The following is a 14,499-nucleotide window of genomic DNA, read 5'->3' as shown; positions in this document are numbered from 1 at the left end:
ATGCCCCAGGGGCAGAGTGGTTGTTAATTAATTGGTTACCGCTAGGCAGATGCCCCAGGGGCAGAGTGGTTGTTAATTAATTGGTTACCGCTAGGCAGATGCCCCAGGGGCAGAGTGGCCCAGACTCATTGATTATGGCACTTTACATGTTAGATCAATCACTAGTAAAACCTTTCTTGTGAATGACCTCATTACTGAGCGGGAAGTTGATTGCATATGTTTCTCACTAAAACATGCCTGTGTTCAGACTGTAGTGCCGCTCTTATTGAACCCTCCCCCCAGAATACATCATTTCATACTCTATCAGAAAAGGGAAAAGGGGTGGAAGGACAGACTCTATTTTTACTCATGCTCTCAGCCGTAAGGACATTTCATTTGGCGACTTTTGATCTTTCGAGCATCATGTTATACTGTCTAAATGTTATCTGGCTATTACCAAGAGGTTTTCTATTGACATACATGTACCCTCTATTGTTGATGTTGCTTTATCTGATCAACACTGTATATTTTACTACCTTGTTGCCCTTAGCACAGGCTAATACTGAAAGCATTATTAAGAAAAACTATCTTACCTCTGAAGTTGCTACAGATTTTATTGAGTGTATGAACAATACTCCACCAGCAATTCTGCCTTCCTCTTGTGATGATTTAGTTTATAACTTTAATGGCAAATTAAGGGCAACCATTGATGCCATAGCTTCAGTAAAGTTGAAAAATGCCACATCCAAACAGAGAACCCCTTGGATGAGTGAGAAAACTAATCATTTCAAGAGAAATCGCAGAAAGGCAAAGTGGAAGTTGAGAAAGTCAAAGTTGCAGGTCTATTATGATATCCTGAGAGAGCAACTTCTCATTTAAAACAGGGCAATTCGAAATGCCAGACGGCTCATTTTTCTAACTTGATCACTAATAATCAGAATAATTACAGAGTTCTCTTCTCCACGATTGATGGTCTGTTAAATCCTACCCCTGCAAACCTATGTGAACTTTCCTCCACATCTAAATGCGACGAATTTGCTGCACATTTCAGAGATAAGATAACAAACATTAGGCTGGGTATTAGTCAAGCATGACACCATTGACCATGATGTCTTTCTGGACAGACTGGAGAGGTGGATTGGCCTTCAGTTCTAAATTGGTTAAGTACCTATTTAACCGGTCAAGAGTTTTTTGGCCACCTTGGTGAACATATCTCAGAGAAAATACATATCACGTGGCGTTCCACAAGGTTAGATTTTAGGTCCAGTACTGTTCAGTTTAAAAATGTTACCCCTTGGCTGTCACGCCCTGACCGTAGAGAGCCCTTGTTTCTCTATGGTGTAGTAGGTCAGGGCGTGACTAGGGGGTATAATAGTTTAATATTTCTATGTTGTCTTCTAGTTAAATTTTTCTATGTTGGTGTTTTGTATGATTCCCAATTAGAGGCAGCTAGTAATCATTGCCAGATGATTTTAGCTCCATGGATAAATTATTAGACTGTATCAGTGATTTAAATACTTGGATGGCTCACAACTTCCTCCCGCTAAATCAAGACAAGACCGAGGTACTTATTGTTGGGGCCAAAGCACAGAGAGAGAATCTGGCTACACATTTTAATTCACAGGCAATAAAGATAAAACACCAGGTAAAAAACCTGGGTGTTATTTTTGATTCTGAACTTAATTTCAAATCACACATTAGGAATTTAGGACTAAAATAGCTTTTTACCACCTGAGGAACATTGCCACGGTGCAACCATTTCTCTTTCAGGCTGATACAGAGAGACTCATCCATGATTTTATTACAAACAGGTTTGACTACTGTAATGCTCTCCTGTCTGGTCTACCCAAGAAAGCCATTGGTCAACTGCAAAACAAACAGAATGCTCTAGCACGGGTACTGACCAAGGCCAGACGGAGAGCACACATCACACTGGTTTTAAGGTCTCTGCACTGGCTGCTTGTGAGTTTTAGAATTTATTGTAAGATTCTTCTATTGGTTTTTAAATCAATTTACGATTGTGCACTCAGGTCCTCTGGCAGTGGCCTTTTAACTATCCCAAAGCCTAGGACCAAAAGGCATGGATGTCACGTTCTGACCTTTATTTCCTTAGTTTTGTCTTTATTTAGTATGGTCAGGGCGTGAGTTGGGGTGGGCAGTCTATGTTTGTTTTTCTATGTTTGGGTTCTGTTTCGGCCTAGTATGGTTCTCAATCAGAGGCAGGTGTCATTAGTTGTCTCTGATTGAGAATCATACTTAGGTAGCCTGGGTTTCACTGTTGGTTTGTGGGTGTTTGTTTCTGTGTGAGTGTTTGTCGCCACACGGTACTGGTTCGTTCATGTTCACATTTATTGTTTTGTATTTTATAGTGTTCAGTTTATTTATTAAAGTAATCATCATGAACACTTACCACGCTGCATCTTGGTCCGATCCTTACTCCTCTTCAGGCGAAGAGGAGATCTGCCGTTACAATGGAGAGGCAGCCTTTAGTTATTATGCCCCCAGACCGCCAGAGAACCTGATTGGGGCCGAAACTGTGGACATTTTTAAAAGAGATCTTAAAACAGACCTTTTTACCTTTGCTTTTCCTTAGGGTGCTTTTCAGTAGTTCAGTTTTTATTGTTATTCTTTTGTTTTTTATCCTCTTATGTTTGTTGTGTAGTACATATTTCAGTTTTTATTTAATGTTTAAATTTGTACCTTTTTTTCTGGAAGCACATTGTGTTGCATTCCATGTCTGAAATGTGCTGTATAAATTAAGCTTGATTTGATTTGGGTGAGGGTGAGCAAGAGTGAGGTGGAAGGGGAGAGAGAGGGGGAAAGAGAGAGGGAAGGAAGGGGAGAGAGAGAGAGAGGGAAGGCGTGATGTCAAGGCCCCTTTGAAAAAAAGATAGAAAAAAAGAGCCAAAATGCTTCTCATCGTGCTTCTACACCTGCATTGCTTGCTGTTTGGGGTTTTAGGCTGGGTTTCTGTACAGCACTTTGAGATATCAGCTGATGTACGAAGGGCTTTATAAATACATTTGATTTGATTTGATTAGCACACACACTGACTGTATTCATGTCAACATTGTATTATATATATGAACATATATGAACATGGATTTGGTGACATTAAACTGATCAGACTCATTAACATTTTAACGACACAGTCCTTTTGGTTTGAGGAGGAGGGAGGGGAAGGTAGCAGTTAAACCTCACTAAAACACAGTATAGCCTATAAACCACATATAGAGAGCCCTAGACTTCCATCATCTCAAGTACGTCTCTCATACTGCCTGAGTATAATGATAGTAAAACCCATGCTAATGTAATGCTGTCTGGTATCACCTCTATGCTAATGCCTGACCCTAACCCTGTGTAATTAAGACCTGCCTCAGTTCCTCCTCACTCCTCAACCTTCCTCTACTACCCCCTCATACACAATCACCCACAACAGCAGGCTCATAATATGCTCAGACAGAAAGGCTGCTGACCAAGACATACTGTGCATTATCTGTGCATCCACAGAAGAACACAAACAGCAGCTTACCGCTAATAAAAATCAGTTAGGCTACTGACGTTGGACAAACACACGCACGCACGCACGCGTGCACACACACACACACACACACACACTGTTTTTCATTTAATTATTGCTGTGTCTGTGCAATCTAAAACATCCTAGATAGAGAGAGAGAACACACCACTATATTATGGGTTATGAAAGCCTTCACAGCCTCTATGAGGAACAATAACTATGTTAATCCTAATAACACTGAGAGCAATTATACCTCCCTCGCCGGCCACAGACCGCATCAGTCGCACTCAGACAAATGGATTGGTGGATTAGTTTTGCACTTGACTGGTTTTGTCTGTCCTCCATTCCAATATAGGGAGAGCCATTTGGTGTGCAACAGATTACACACATACACATACAGCTGTCGGATCTTAATTTGAGCCAGTTTGCTACAGCATGAAAATAATTCTGCAGCAACAGGAAATGTGGTTGTATTTCCTGCTAAGCAGGACAATTCTCGGCAACAAAAGAGTGATCAAATTAAGATCCAACATCTGTACACAGACGCCACCCCCTCACAGCCCTGTAGTGAACGAGCAATCTGACGTGTGGGCCAGTGGATTCAACTAGTAACACACAGATAGTAGGAATAACAGGAATACACTACTGTACTAAGCCATTCATATGATCTTATTTTTATTGTTTATCACTCTCTGTTCCTTTCGTTTACCTCCATTCTTCCTTGTTTCCCCTCCTCTCTCCCCCGGTACACAGTATGGATAGTGTTACAGTGTTTGTAGAGTGGTGAGGATCTTCACTGCTAAGAATAGCAACATCTATAGCCAGGTCTAAAGTAGCACTGTCTCCTCAACCACCACAGGGGTCTCATCTGGTGTCACCGTTAATGCAGACCCCGCCCTGTGTACCCCCACCTCACTGCCCCTCTCACTATATCACCCCTCATGGCAACCAGCACTGCCCTCTCACTGTTACAGCAGAGAGACCATCTTTGTCTGTCTGTAGGTCTGTGAGCAAGTCTGTATGTAAGAAATGGACAACTATTGAGAAAGTTGATGAATTGTGACCCTGTGAGGGTGCTAGAGTAGCCAAGCCCCGAGCCCCCCAGGGAGGACAAGTTACACGGTTGTCAGGCTGGCGATCCCTGAGAGAGGGGAAGGATGACAACGCATGCCCCTGAGACACAACGGACGCAGAGAGAGAGAGCGAGCCCTGTGGGTGTAACAGAGGTGAGAGAACGAGATAGCAAAGTAATACCACACACGTACACACACACACACACACACACACACACACACACACACACACACACACACACACACACACACACACACACACACACACACACACACACACACACACACACACTCTCTCTCTCTCTCTCTCTCTCTCTCTCTCCCACTCTGTCTCTCTCGCTCACACACAAAGTCTTCAAAATTATATATTCCTGGTCTGTCTCCGCAGATATGAACCATATACAGTCCATTCTATATAGTTGGGGAATATTTCACTTTCGTGATATCTCTATTAATTTACATTTCAGTCCTTTAGCAGATTCTCCAGAGTGACTTAGTGCATTCATCTTAAGATAGCTAGGTGGGACAACCACATATCACAGTCATAGTAAGTGCATTTTCCTCAAAGTAGCTTTCAGCAAAGTCAGATCTAGTAGGGGGGGAAAGTCAGATCTAGTAGGGGGGGAAAGTCAGATCTAGTAGGGGGGGAAAGTCAGATCTAGTAGGCGGGGAAAGTCAGATCTAGTAGGGGGGGAAAGTCAGATCTAGTAGGGGGGGAAAGTCAGATCTAGTAGGGGGGGAAAGTCAGATCTAGTAGGGGGGTAAAGTCAGATCTAGTAGGGGGGAAAAGTCAGATCTTGTAGGGGGGAAAGTCAAGTTTGAGTGTTAGTTCAGGAAACGCTTAAAAAAAAAGACTATTGCTGTTTTGTATTCCCTGATGAAATTTTGTAGAGGAGAGAGGGGCTTTCTATCTGCAGTGCTGTTGTAGTCCAGATGGTATGTGTCATAAAGGTACAGATAGATATACAGAATGGTGGCAGGTTAGCGGTAGCAAACGGGCTGTCTTTTGAAGGAGCGACCCTCACATACACCCCCCCCCCCCCCCCCCACACACACACACACACACACACATACTGTCCCAGCTCTCCACTTGTTGAAATCACCTTCACGAATAACACAAGACAGAAAAAGTGGAACGACAAACCCACTCAAGCAGACATTACCAAACGAGAAAGAGTGTGTGTTTGTTTGTGCGTGTGTGTGTGCGCGTCTCTCGTCCAACCTTGGCGTTGGCCAGCCTCTCTCTGGGGCCCATCTGCGTAACCATGGTGATTGAGCGATCTCCATCTCTGTGTGTTAATCTGGTCTTCCCTGGGGCCGCAGCACACAGGAAGGTGATGCAGAATAATAAGTGCTCATTAATTTCCCTAAAACCGCCGTGGGCAGGGGCCGCTGTCCGAAGGATACCTCAGAGAGGCTAGTGTGTGTGTGTAAGAGAAGAAGGGATTTCGAGGAGTGTGTGTGTGTGTCTGTGTGTGTTTGAGATGTCCCCAGTCAGGGGTATGTTTTGACAGCAGGGTGACTTGGGATGGCAGCTGCTGGGTAATTTGAGCTTGAGCAATGTTGTGTCAGACTCTCTTCCAAACACCCACAGACGCAGCAATGCACACACACACACTCACGCACACACGAAACACGCACACAATGTTATAAAGTGGCTTGGCTGGAATGCTACAGCAGGTTCATAGATCCTGTTACTGTGTGTTCGACATTACAGGCAACCTTACAGTCTCTCCATTCTACAGTTACTGAATGAGTAAAGCAGACCTGACTACCACAACAGAGCTTTGCGTGTGTCTAACTTCTCCCTCTGAAATCAAATCTCTACCTAATATAGTTCAATTTGATAGAATATTTGGATAATCTGGCCAGAGAACTACAGTCCAGTACTGTAGCCTACGCAGGTCTTCTAAGTATAACTTGACATTTCTAGAGTTGTGATAGGTGTCTGAAATACTCTAGATCCTATTCTAAGGCACTTGAGCCCATAAGAACCTGAAGACCAATTTACTGGAAAATCTATGTTTCAAACTCCACTTTCCAACTTTGCTCCAGTGACAGAATCAGATCAGAGGGTGTGAGTGTACGAACATGAGTGTGTACGTGTACTTGTGCGTGTGTGTGTGTGTGTGTGTGTGAGAGAGAGAGAGAGAGGGAGAGGGAATCAATTACTGAGGGAGAGAGGCAGAGACAGTTTTAAGTCTAACAGAGGCTTGCAATTCTCAGCTAGTGATAGGACCACAGAGTAGGAGTTAACATTGTTCACATTCATAAGGGGAGTGTGTGTGTGTGTCAGAGACAATGCAGTACGTTCTACTCTGTTCTGCCGACTAACCCAGACTCCAGGACTTTCTGTCCATCTCACTGCTATGTGTTCCACCAATAAAGACAACTCTATGACAAGTAGAAGAGAGATGGGATGCTGTACATGTTGTTTAATGCACAACTCAATACTCTAATGTAACCTAATAGCAGCCCTGCCAACAAAGAGTGAAGACCGCAGGTGTAACAGTCCAGGTGCAAAGGCTGATATTACCACTGTTTCTCCACTGGGGGAAGAAACGGACTGGGCTGGAGACAGAGAGGAGAATGTTAAGTGATAATCTAGTTAGAATGACCTGGCTGGTTCTCCTCCACTATACTGATGTCTGTATGTTTATCTTTTAAATTCAAGAGATATAGCAGCTTCAGTGCAGCTCAAGATGTTTCTCATTCCCTTATTTATACTCATCCCAGCTCTCCACTTTCTCTCTCCTCCACTCCCTCTTATCTACTCTCCCTGTTCCTGTCACACTCTCTGCCCCACACTTCTCCACTCATCCCTCTCTCTGCTATCTCTACCATCCCTCCTTCTCTGTGCTGTATTAGTGAATAATTGGGGAGTGTCTGACACATCAGGCCGTCTCACGGTGTATCTACTCACGGTGGATTGGCATGCCTGAGGCGCCCGCTTGGCTTAGCAGGCAGGTTTGGCATCCGCCGCAAACTTTGCCAGTTTTTGCATTCACACACAGACATGCAGAGTGCTTCGATGCCACATTTCAATACAAGAGAAACAAAAGAGTGGAAAATATGAACTAATGAGACGGGAATTCAATCTGCCTGGGAGCTGAGATACGGAAAGCAGTTCTCTCCAACCTCCTCAGATCACTTAAACATCAGACAAATAATGTAGAAAGAGAAATTATTTTCTCTACATTCATTACTGTTGTTCTCCGGAGTAATGTGGCATGAAGAAAACATGAAGCATTGTTTGTTATTGTGTGTTATGTTATTTGATGATCCTGTTGGTCTTAGTGCTAGGTCATCATCACTCCTATCTCAGCTTTGCCCAGTGTGTGTGTGAGGTACAGTGGGGTGAGGTCACATTCCAGCAGAGAGCATAGTTGGTGAAGTGGGCTGGGGCATGTGGTTCGGCCTCAACCTCAGAACAGGAAGAGAAGAATGAGTAGGAGGAGGAGGAGTAGGATTAGGAGGAGGAGGAGGGAGAGGAGGAGAAGGGGGTGTAGGAGGAGGATGAGTAGGAGGACGAGGGGGAGGATGAGGAGGGCGAGGAGGAGGAGGAGGAGGAGGGGGTGTAGGAGTAGGAGGAGGAGGAGGGGTGTAGGAGGAGGAGGAGGAGGTGTAGGAGGAGGAGGGGGTGTAGGAGGAGGAGGAGGGGGTGTGGGAGGAGGAGGAGGAGATGTAGGAGGAGGAGGAGGGGGTGTAGGAGGAAGGGGAGGAGGAAGATGGGGGAGATGAGGAGGGGGAGGAGTAGGTGTGGGAGGAGGAGGAGGGGGGGGTGTAGGAGGAAGAGGAGGAGGGGGTGTAGGAGGAGGAGGAAGATGAGGAGGAGGGGGAGGAGTAGGAGGAGGAGGAGGGGGTGTAGGAGGAGGAGGAGGGGGTGTTGGAGGAGGAGGAGGGGGTGTAGGAGGAGGAGGAGGGGTGTAGGAGGGGGTTTAGGAGGAGGAGGAGGAGGGGGTGTAGGAGGAGGAGAGAGACAGAGAGACAGAGACAGAGAGAGCGAGAGAGAGAGAGAGAGAGAGAGAGAGAGAGAGAGAGAGAGAGAGATACGACATTATAAAATCCATGTACACAAACAACAAGTGTGCGGTTAAAATTGGCAAAAAACACACACATTTCTTCACACAGGGTCGTGGGGTTAGACAGGGATGCAGCTTAAGCCCCACCCTCTTCAACATATATATCAACGAATTGGCGCGGGCACTAGAAAAGTCTGCAGCACCCGGCCTCCCCCTGCTAGAATCCGAAGTCAAATGTCTGCTGTTTGCTGATGATCTGGTGCTTCTGTCACCAACCAAGGAGGGCCTACAGCAGCACCTAGATCTTATGCACAGATTCTGTCAGATTCTGTCAAATCTCAGTAAGACCAAAATAATGGTGTTCCAAAAAAGGTCCAGTCACCAGGACCACAAATACAAATTCCATCTAGACACTGTTGCCCTAGAGCACACAAAAAACTATACATACCTTGGCCTAAACATCAGCGCCACAGGTAACTTCCACAAAGCTGTGAACGATCTGAGAGACAAGGCAAGAAGGGCATTCTATGCCATCAAAAGAAACATACATTTCAACATACCAATTAGGATTTGGCTAAAAATACTTGAATCAGTCATAGAGCCCATTGCCCTTTATGGTTGTGAGGTCTGGGGTCCGCTCACCAACCAAGATTTCACAAAATGGGACAAACACCAAATTGAGACTCTGCACGCAGAATTCTGCAAAAATATCCTCCGTGTACAACGTAGAACACCAAATAATGCATGCAGAGCAGAATTAGGCCGATACCCACTAATTATCAAAATCCAGAAAAGAGCCGTTAAATTCTACAACCGCCTAAAAGGAAGCGATTCACAAACCTTCCATAAACAAAGCCATCAACTACAGAGAGATGAACCTGGAGAAGAGTCCCCTAAGCAAGCTGGTCCTGGGGCTCTGTTCACAAACACAAACACACCCTACAGAGCCCCAGGACAACAGTACAATTAGACCCAACCAAATCATGAGAAAACAAAAAGATAATTACTTAACACATTGGAAAGAATTAACAAAAAAACAGAGCAAACTAGAATGCTATTTGGCCCTACACAGAGAGTACACAGCGGCAGAATACCTGACCACTGTGACTGACCCAAAATTAAGGAAAGCTTTGACTATGTACAGACTCAGTGAGCATAGCCTTGCTATTGAGAAAGGCCGCCGTAGGCAGACATGGCTCTCAAGAGAAGACAGGCTATGTGCTCACTGCCCACAAAATGAGGTGGAAACTGAGCTGCACTTCCTAACCTCCTGCCCAATGTATGACCATATTAGAGAGACATATTTTCCTCAGATTACACAGATCCACAAAGAATTCGAAAACAAATCCAATTTTGATAAACTCCCATACCTACTGGGTGAAATTCCATAGTGTGCCATCACAGCAGCAAGATTTGTGACCTGTTGCCACGAGAAAAGTGCAACCAGTGAAGAACAAACACCATTGTAAATACAACCCATATTTATGCTTATTTATTTTATCTTGTGTCCTTTAACCATTTGTACATTGTTAAAACACTGTATATATATATATAATATGACATTTGTAATGTCTTTACTGTTTTGAAACCTCTGTATGTGTAATGTTTACTGTTAATTTTTGTTGTTTTTCACTTTATATATTCACTTTGTATGTTGTCTACCTCACTTGCTTTGGCAATGTTAACACATGTTTCCCATGCCAATAAAGCCCTTGAATTGAATTGAATTGACAGAGACATAGAGAGAGAGACAGAGAGAGAGACAGACAGAGAGAGAGAGACAGAAAAGGAGAGAGGGACCATATGCTGACAGAGGATGTATGCTTAGCGACCCTGCTGTTCCAATTAGAACAGAAGACGGCAACGGGAAGAACACAGATGTGGCCACAGTAATGCCTGAGAGATCAGTCATCTACCACCACCAGAAAGAGGACTCCTTAGGTATGAGAACCTGAGAGGTGGCCAACAAACTGCCTCACAGATCAATCATTCCATCCCCTGGGGGAGATGACCCCTAACAGGAGACGGAGGGTGAGGTGGCCAAGACGCCGCCTGACAGATGCAGGACACACTGAGAGAGGTGGCCAAAACACCGCCTGACCCATCATTCATCCTCGAGCCACCGAAGAGAGTACACACACATGTACTTACTTACTTACTTAGGCATGTACACACACTCAGAGAGCTACAGTATATGCCTCTGGGCCCCTGTAGGACAAGACACCCCTGGGAAATACAATTATATGCATCATTTCTTTACCTTTTTACAATCAGACTGTCATGATTGCGCATAATGCAGTGTGTGTGTGTGTGTGTGTGTGGGCAGAATGGCTGGCTGCTGTGTCAGAAGCACCCTCTGATTTGCAGATAATACGTACATATTTAAATAACTTTGATGTGCATATGATGTGTACATATTTAAATGGTTGTAATGGCCCATCTATCTGCAGCTGCCAAGAGGAGCATCTGTCTCCTCTTCTCCTCCTTTCACTCCCTCTCTCTCCGTACTCCCTCATCTGTCTCCTCTTCTCCTCCTTTCACTCCCTCTCTCCCTGTACTCCCTCCTCTGTCTCCTCTTCTCCTCCTTTCACTCCCTCTCTCCCTGTACTCACTCATCTGTCTCCTCCTCTCCTTTCACTCCCTCTCTCCTTGTACTCCCTCCTCTGTCTCCTCTTCTCCTCCTTTCACTCCCTCTCTCCCTGTACTCCCTCATCTGTCTCCTCCTCTCCTCCTTTCACTCCCTCTCTCCCTGTACTCCCTCCTCTGTCTCCTCTTATCCTCCTTTCACTCCCTCTCTCCCTGTACTCCCTCCTCTGTCTCCTCTTCTCCTCCTTTCACTCCCTCTCTCCCTGTAGTCCCTCATCGTCTCCTCTTCTCCTCCTTTCACTCCCTCTCTCCCTGTACTCCCTCATCTGTCTCCTCCTCTCCTCCTTTCACAGCCTCTCTCCCTGTACTCCCTCCTCTGTCTCCTCCTCTCCTCCTTTCACTCCCTCTCTCCCTGTACTCCCTCCTCTGTCTCCTCTTATCCTCCTTTCACTCCCTCTCTCCCTGTACTCCCTCCTCTGTCTCCTCTTCTCCTCCTTTCACTCCCTCTCTCCCTGTAGTCCCTCATCGTCTCCTCTTCTCCTCCTTTCACTCCCTCTCTCCATGTACTCCCTCATCTGTCTCCTCCTCTCCTCCTTTCACAGCCTCTCTCCCTGTACTCCCTCCTCTGTCTCCTCCTCTCCTCCTTTCACAGCCTCTCTCCCTGTACTCCCTCCTCTGTTTCCCTCCTCTCCCTCTTCTTTACACTTTTCATTTTCTCCTTCCATTTTATAGCCCCTTTAATGTGTGTAATGCTGGATCCTTATCCTAAAAATGACCCGTTCCAGGGAGGTGAATTCCCTCATCCCTTCTATCTTTTTTTAATAGGGGAAATGGAGGGAGAGAGAGAGAGAGGGATTACAGCTCAATAACAGCATGGCGTTATGACTCCCCGTTCCCCACCCACACACGGATTAACAGAGGGGAGAAAACCTGCTTTAGCATTGTAACCTGAAAATACTCTCCTCGTATAGAAAAGCATTTAGGACCAATAAATAGCACTACGTGAGTACAATGCCATTCAGTGAAGGGATAAATGAAAACCATGCATCATGGTGACAGAATGTTTTCACTTGACTGCTGCTTTTTCAATAGCCGGCGAGCATAAACACGTTTGTTTGCCTCGCCAACGCCAGCCATGCTTTTGTGTGGTTTAGAATTGGGGATCCAGTATAAACAAGACTTAGCTGTCAATCATTATGAGGTTGTTTCTTGGGAGCAATTTAGGGTTCATTTGAAATTCCGTGCTGTACAGACCACAGCTATTTCTCGGTTCTATTCCAATCCCTCTCCTATGGAACTAATGGGAAAACTATCCTTGGAATTTCAGTGCTCAGAGTCCCCTGGGCAGACAGGTGTGTGTATGGCCCAGTGGGTCTGCCTGTCTCTGATAAGGAATGAGAGTGACATAAGACTGTTCAATCAAAAGCTGTATGTGGAGGTCTCCAGGGGAAGATAGGGAAGGAGTGAGGGAGGAGAGAGGACAGGTGTAAGGGAGGGTGATAAAATAAAAGAGAAAAGGTGAAGTAGGGGAGTGAGAGAAGAGATGCAAGGTGCACCCCCTGTGGTAATAGCCCTGCCCTGACACAGACAGGAGTGAGAGAGGACCAAAAAGAAGTAAGAGAGGGAGAAAAAACAAGCATAGGAGGAGAGGAGGAGAGGGAGAAAAGGCAGGGGAGAGGGAGAGTAGTGCCCCTGTGTTAATAGTTCTGCCCTGTCTGGACCTCACTCTCCAGGCCGTGCCAAGCCCATTGATTTATGGGCTATTTGGAGATAGCTGGGCCATGTACACCATCCCTCACCCAGGCCAAGAACTGAAGAACAGAGGAGAGAGGAGGAGGAAGAGAAGAATAAATGGGAGAGGAAGAAGGGGGGGTGAGAGATGAGGAGGAGAGGAGCGGGGAGATGAGAGGATGGAATGAGTGGGGATGGAAGAGGGGGAGAGGAGAGAAGCCTGTACTTTGATCTGGACCAAAGATCATTGGTATTCACCATCAACACCAGAGAAGAAATCTCTCTCTCTCTCACCATGTCTCTTTACTTCTCCAGCTCCACTACACAGCTAACAGGTACATTCTTCATCCATACTCCATACAGTATCTCCACAACTCAAAGCCTCACTCTCCTCTGACACTGTTATTTCCTGCTGTTAAATTGCAGAGATTTGGACAATAGGTCTGTGAATGAGTTATGTGTGTGTGTGTGTTGTGTGTGTGTGTGTGTGTGTGTGTGTGTGTGTGTGTGTGTGTGTGTGTGTGTGTGTAGAGTAGGGATGTGTGTGTGTATAGTATGTGTGTGTGTGTGTGTGTACAGTATGTGTGTGTGTGTGTGTGTGTACAGTAGGGATGTGTGTCTGTACAGTATGTGTGTGTGTGTGTGTACAGTATGTGTGTGTGTGTGTGTGTACAGTAGGGATGTGTGTGTGTACAGTATGTGTATAGTATGTGTGTGTGTGTACAGTATGTGTGTGTGTGTGTGTGTGTGTGTGTGTGTGTGTGTGTGTGTGTGTGTGTGTGTTACAGTAGGGATGTGTGTGTGTATAGTATGTGTATAGTATGTGTGTGTGTGTGTGTGTGTGTGTACAGTATATGTGTGTGTGTGTTTGTGTGTGTGTGTGTGTGTGTGTGTACAGTGTGTTTGTGTGTGTACAGTGTGTGTGTGTGTGTGTGTACAGTATGTGTGTGTGTGTACAGTGTGTGTGTGTGTGTGTGTGTGTCCGCCAGTAGAAGTAGTAGCAATGTCAGAGACAAAGAACAACTACAGACCTACAGACCTGCAGACCTACAGACCTGCAGACCTACAGACCTGCAGACCTACAGACCTACAGACCTACAGACCTGCAGACCTACAGACCTGCAGACCTACAGACCTGCAGACCTACAGACCTGCAGACCTACAGACCTGCAGACCTACAGACCTACAGACCTGGCCCTTCAAACAAAAAACTAACAAGAGATTCAGGAGTGGAGAAAGAAGAGCGAGGACCATCACAGGTATAGTGTTAGAGAGGGAACGCTGACGAAAATATGTGTCCATCAAGACAGAGAAAGAGGGAGGGAGAGAGAGAGATGAAGAAAGAAAGAAAGCGAGAGAGAGGGAGGGAGAAAAAGAGAGACAGATCTAACCACTACATTTCCTCTGCAGTCGTATCCCAGGTATTCAGCGTAGTAACAACCCCATTATTAAGATTATTAAGAGCATACTGATCCAGAATCAGTACCATGACTTAACATGTGATCATTAAGCATAACAGCTCATGATGGACTAACCGGCCCTAGCACGACTACAGTTGTTACGGGTAATCACCCTGGCGATTGCCCTA

At 45.5% G+C, this 14,499-nt stretch overlaps 1 protein-coding gene across 2 annotated transcripts in view; it reads right to left on the bottom strand.

Moving 5' to 3' along the window:
• Positions 1-14,499, bottom strand: part of LOC110503785 (schwannomin-interacting protein 1) — a 337,443-nt gene that overhangs the window by 82,666 nt on the left and 240,278 nt on the right. Inside the window, exon 1 of one of the 2 annotated variants that reach the window (XM_036961846.1) lies at positions 5,795-5,842. The exons of the other annotated variant lie outside the window; for it this stretch is intronic. Within the exon in view, the coding sequence (XP_036817741.1) occupies positions 5,795-5,839 (45 nt within the window). The 5' untranslated portion in view covers positions 5,840-5,842. Of the gene's footprint in view, positions 1-5,794; positions 5,843-14,499 lie in introns of those variants that run through there. 2 annotated transcript variants of the gene reach the window in all.

The sequence above is a fragment of the Oncorhynchus mykiss genome, chromosome 24 (assembly GCF_013265735.2).
Source record: "Oncorhynchus mykiss isolate Arlee chromosome 24, USDA_OmykA_1.1, whole genome shotgun sequence".
Classification (NCBI taxonomy): domain Eukaryota; kingdom Metazoa; phylum Chordata; class Actinopteri; order Salmoniformes; family Salmonidae; genus Oncorhynchus; species Oncorhynchus mykiss.
The sequence above is the reverse complement of the archived record's forward strand: the minus strand, read 5'-3'. Positions and strand labels throughout refer to the sequence as shown.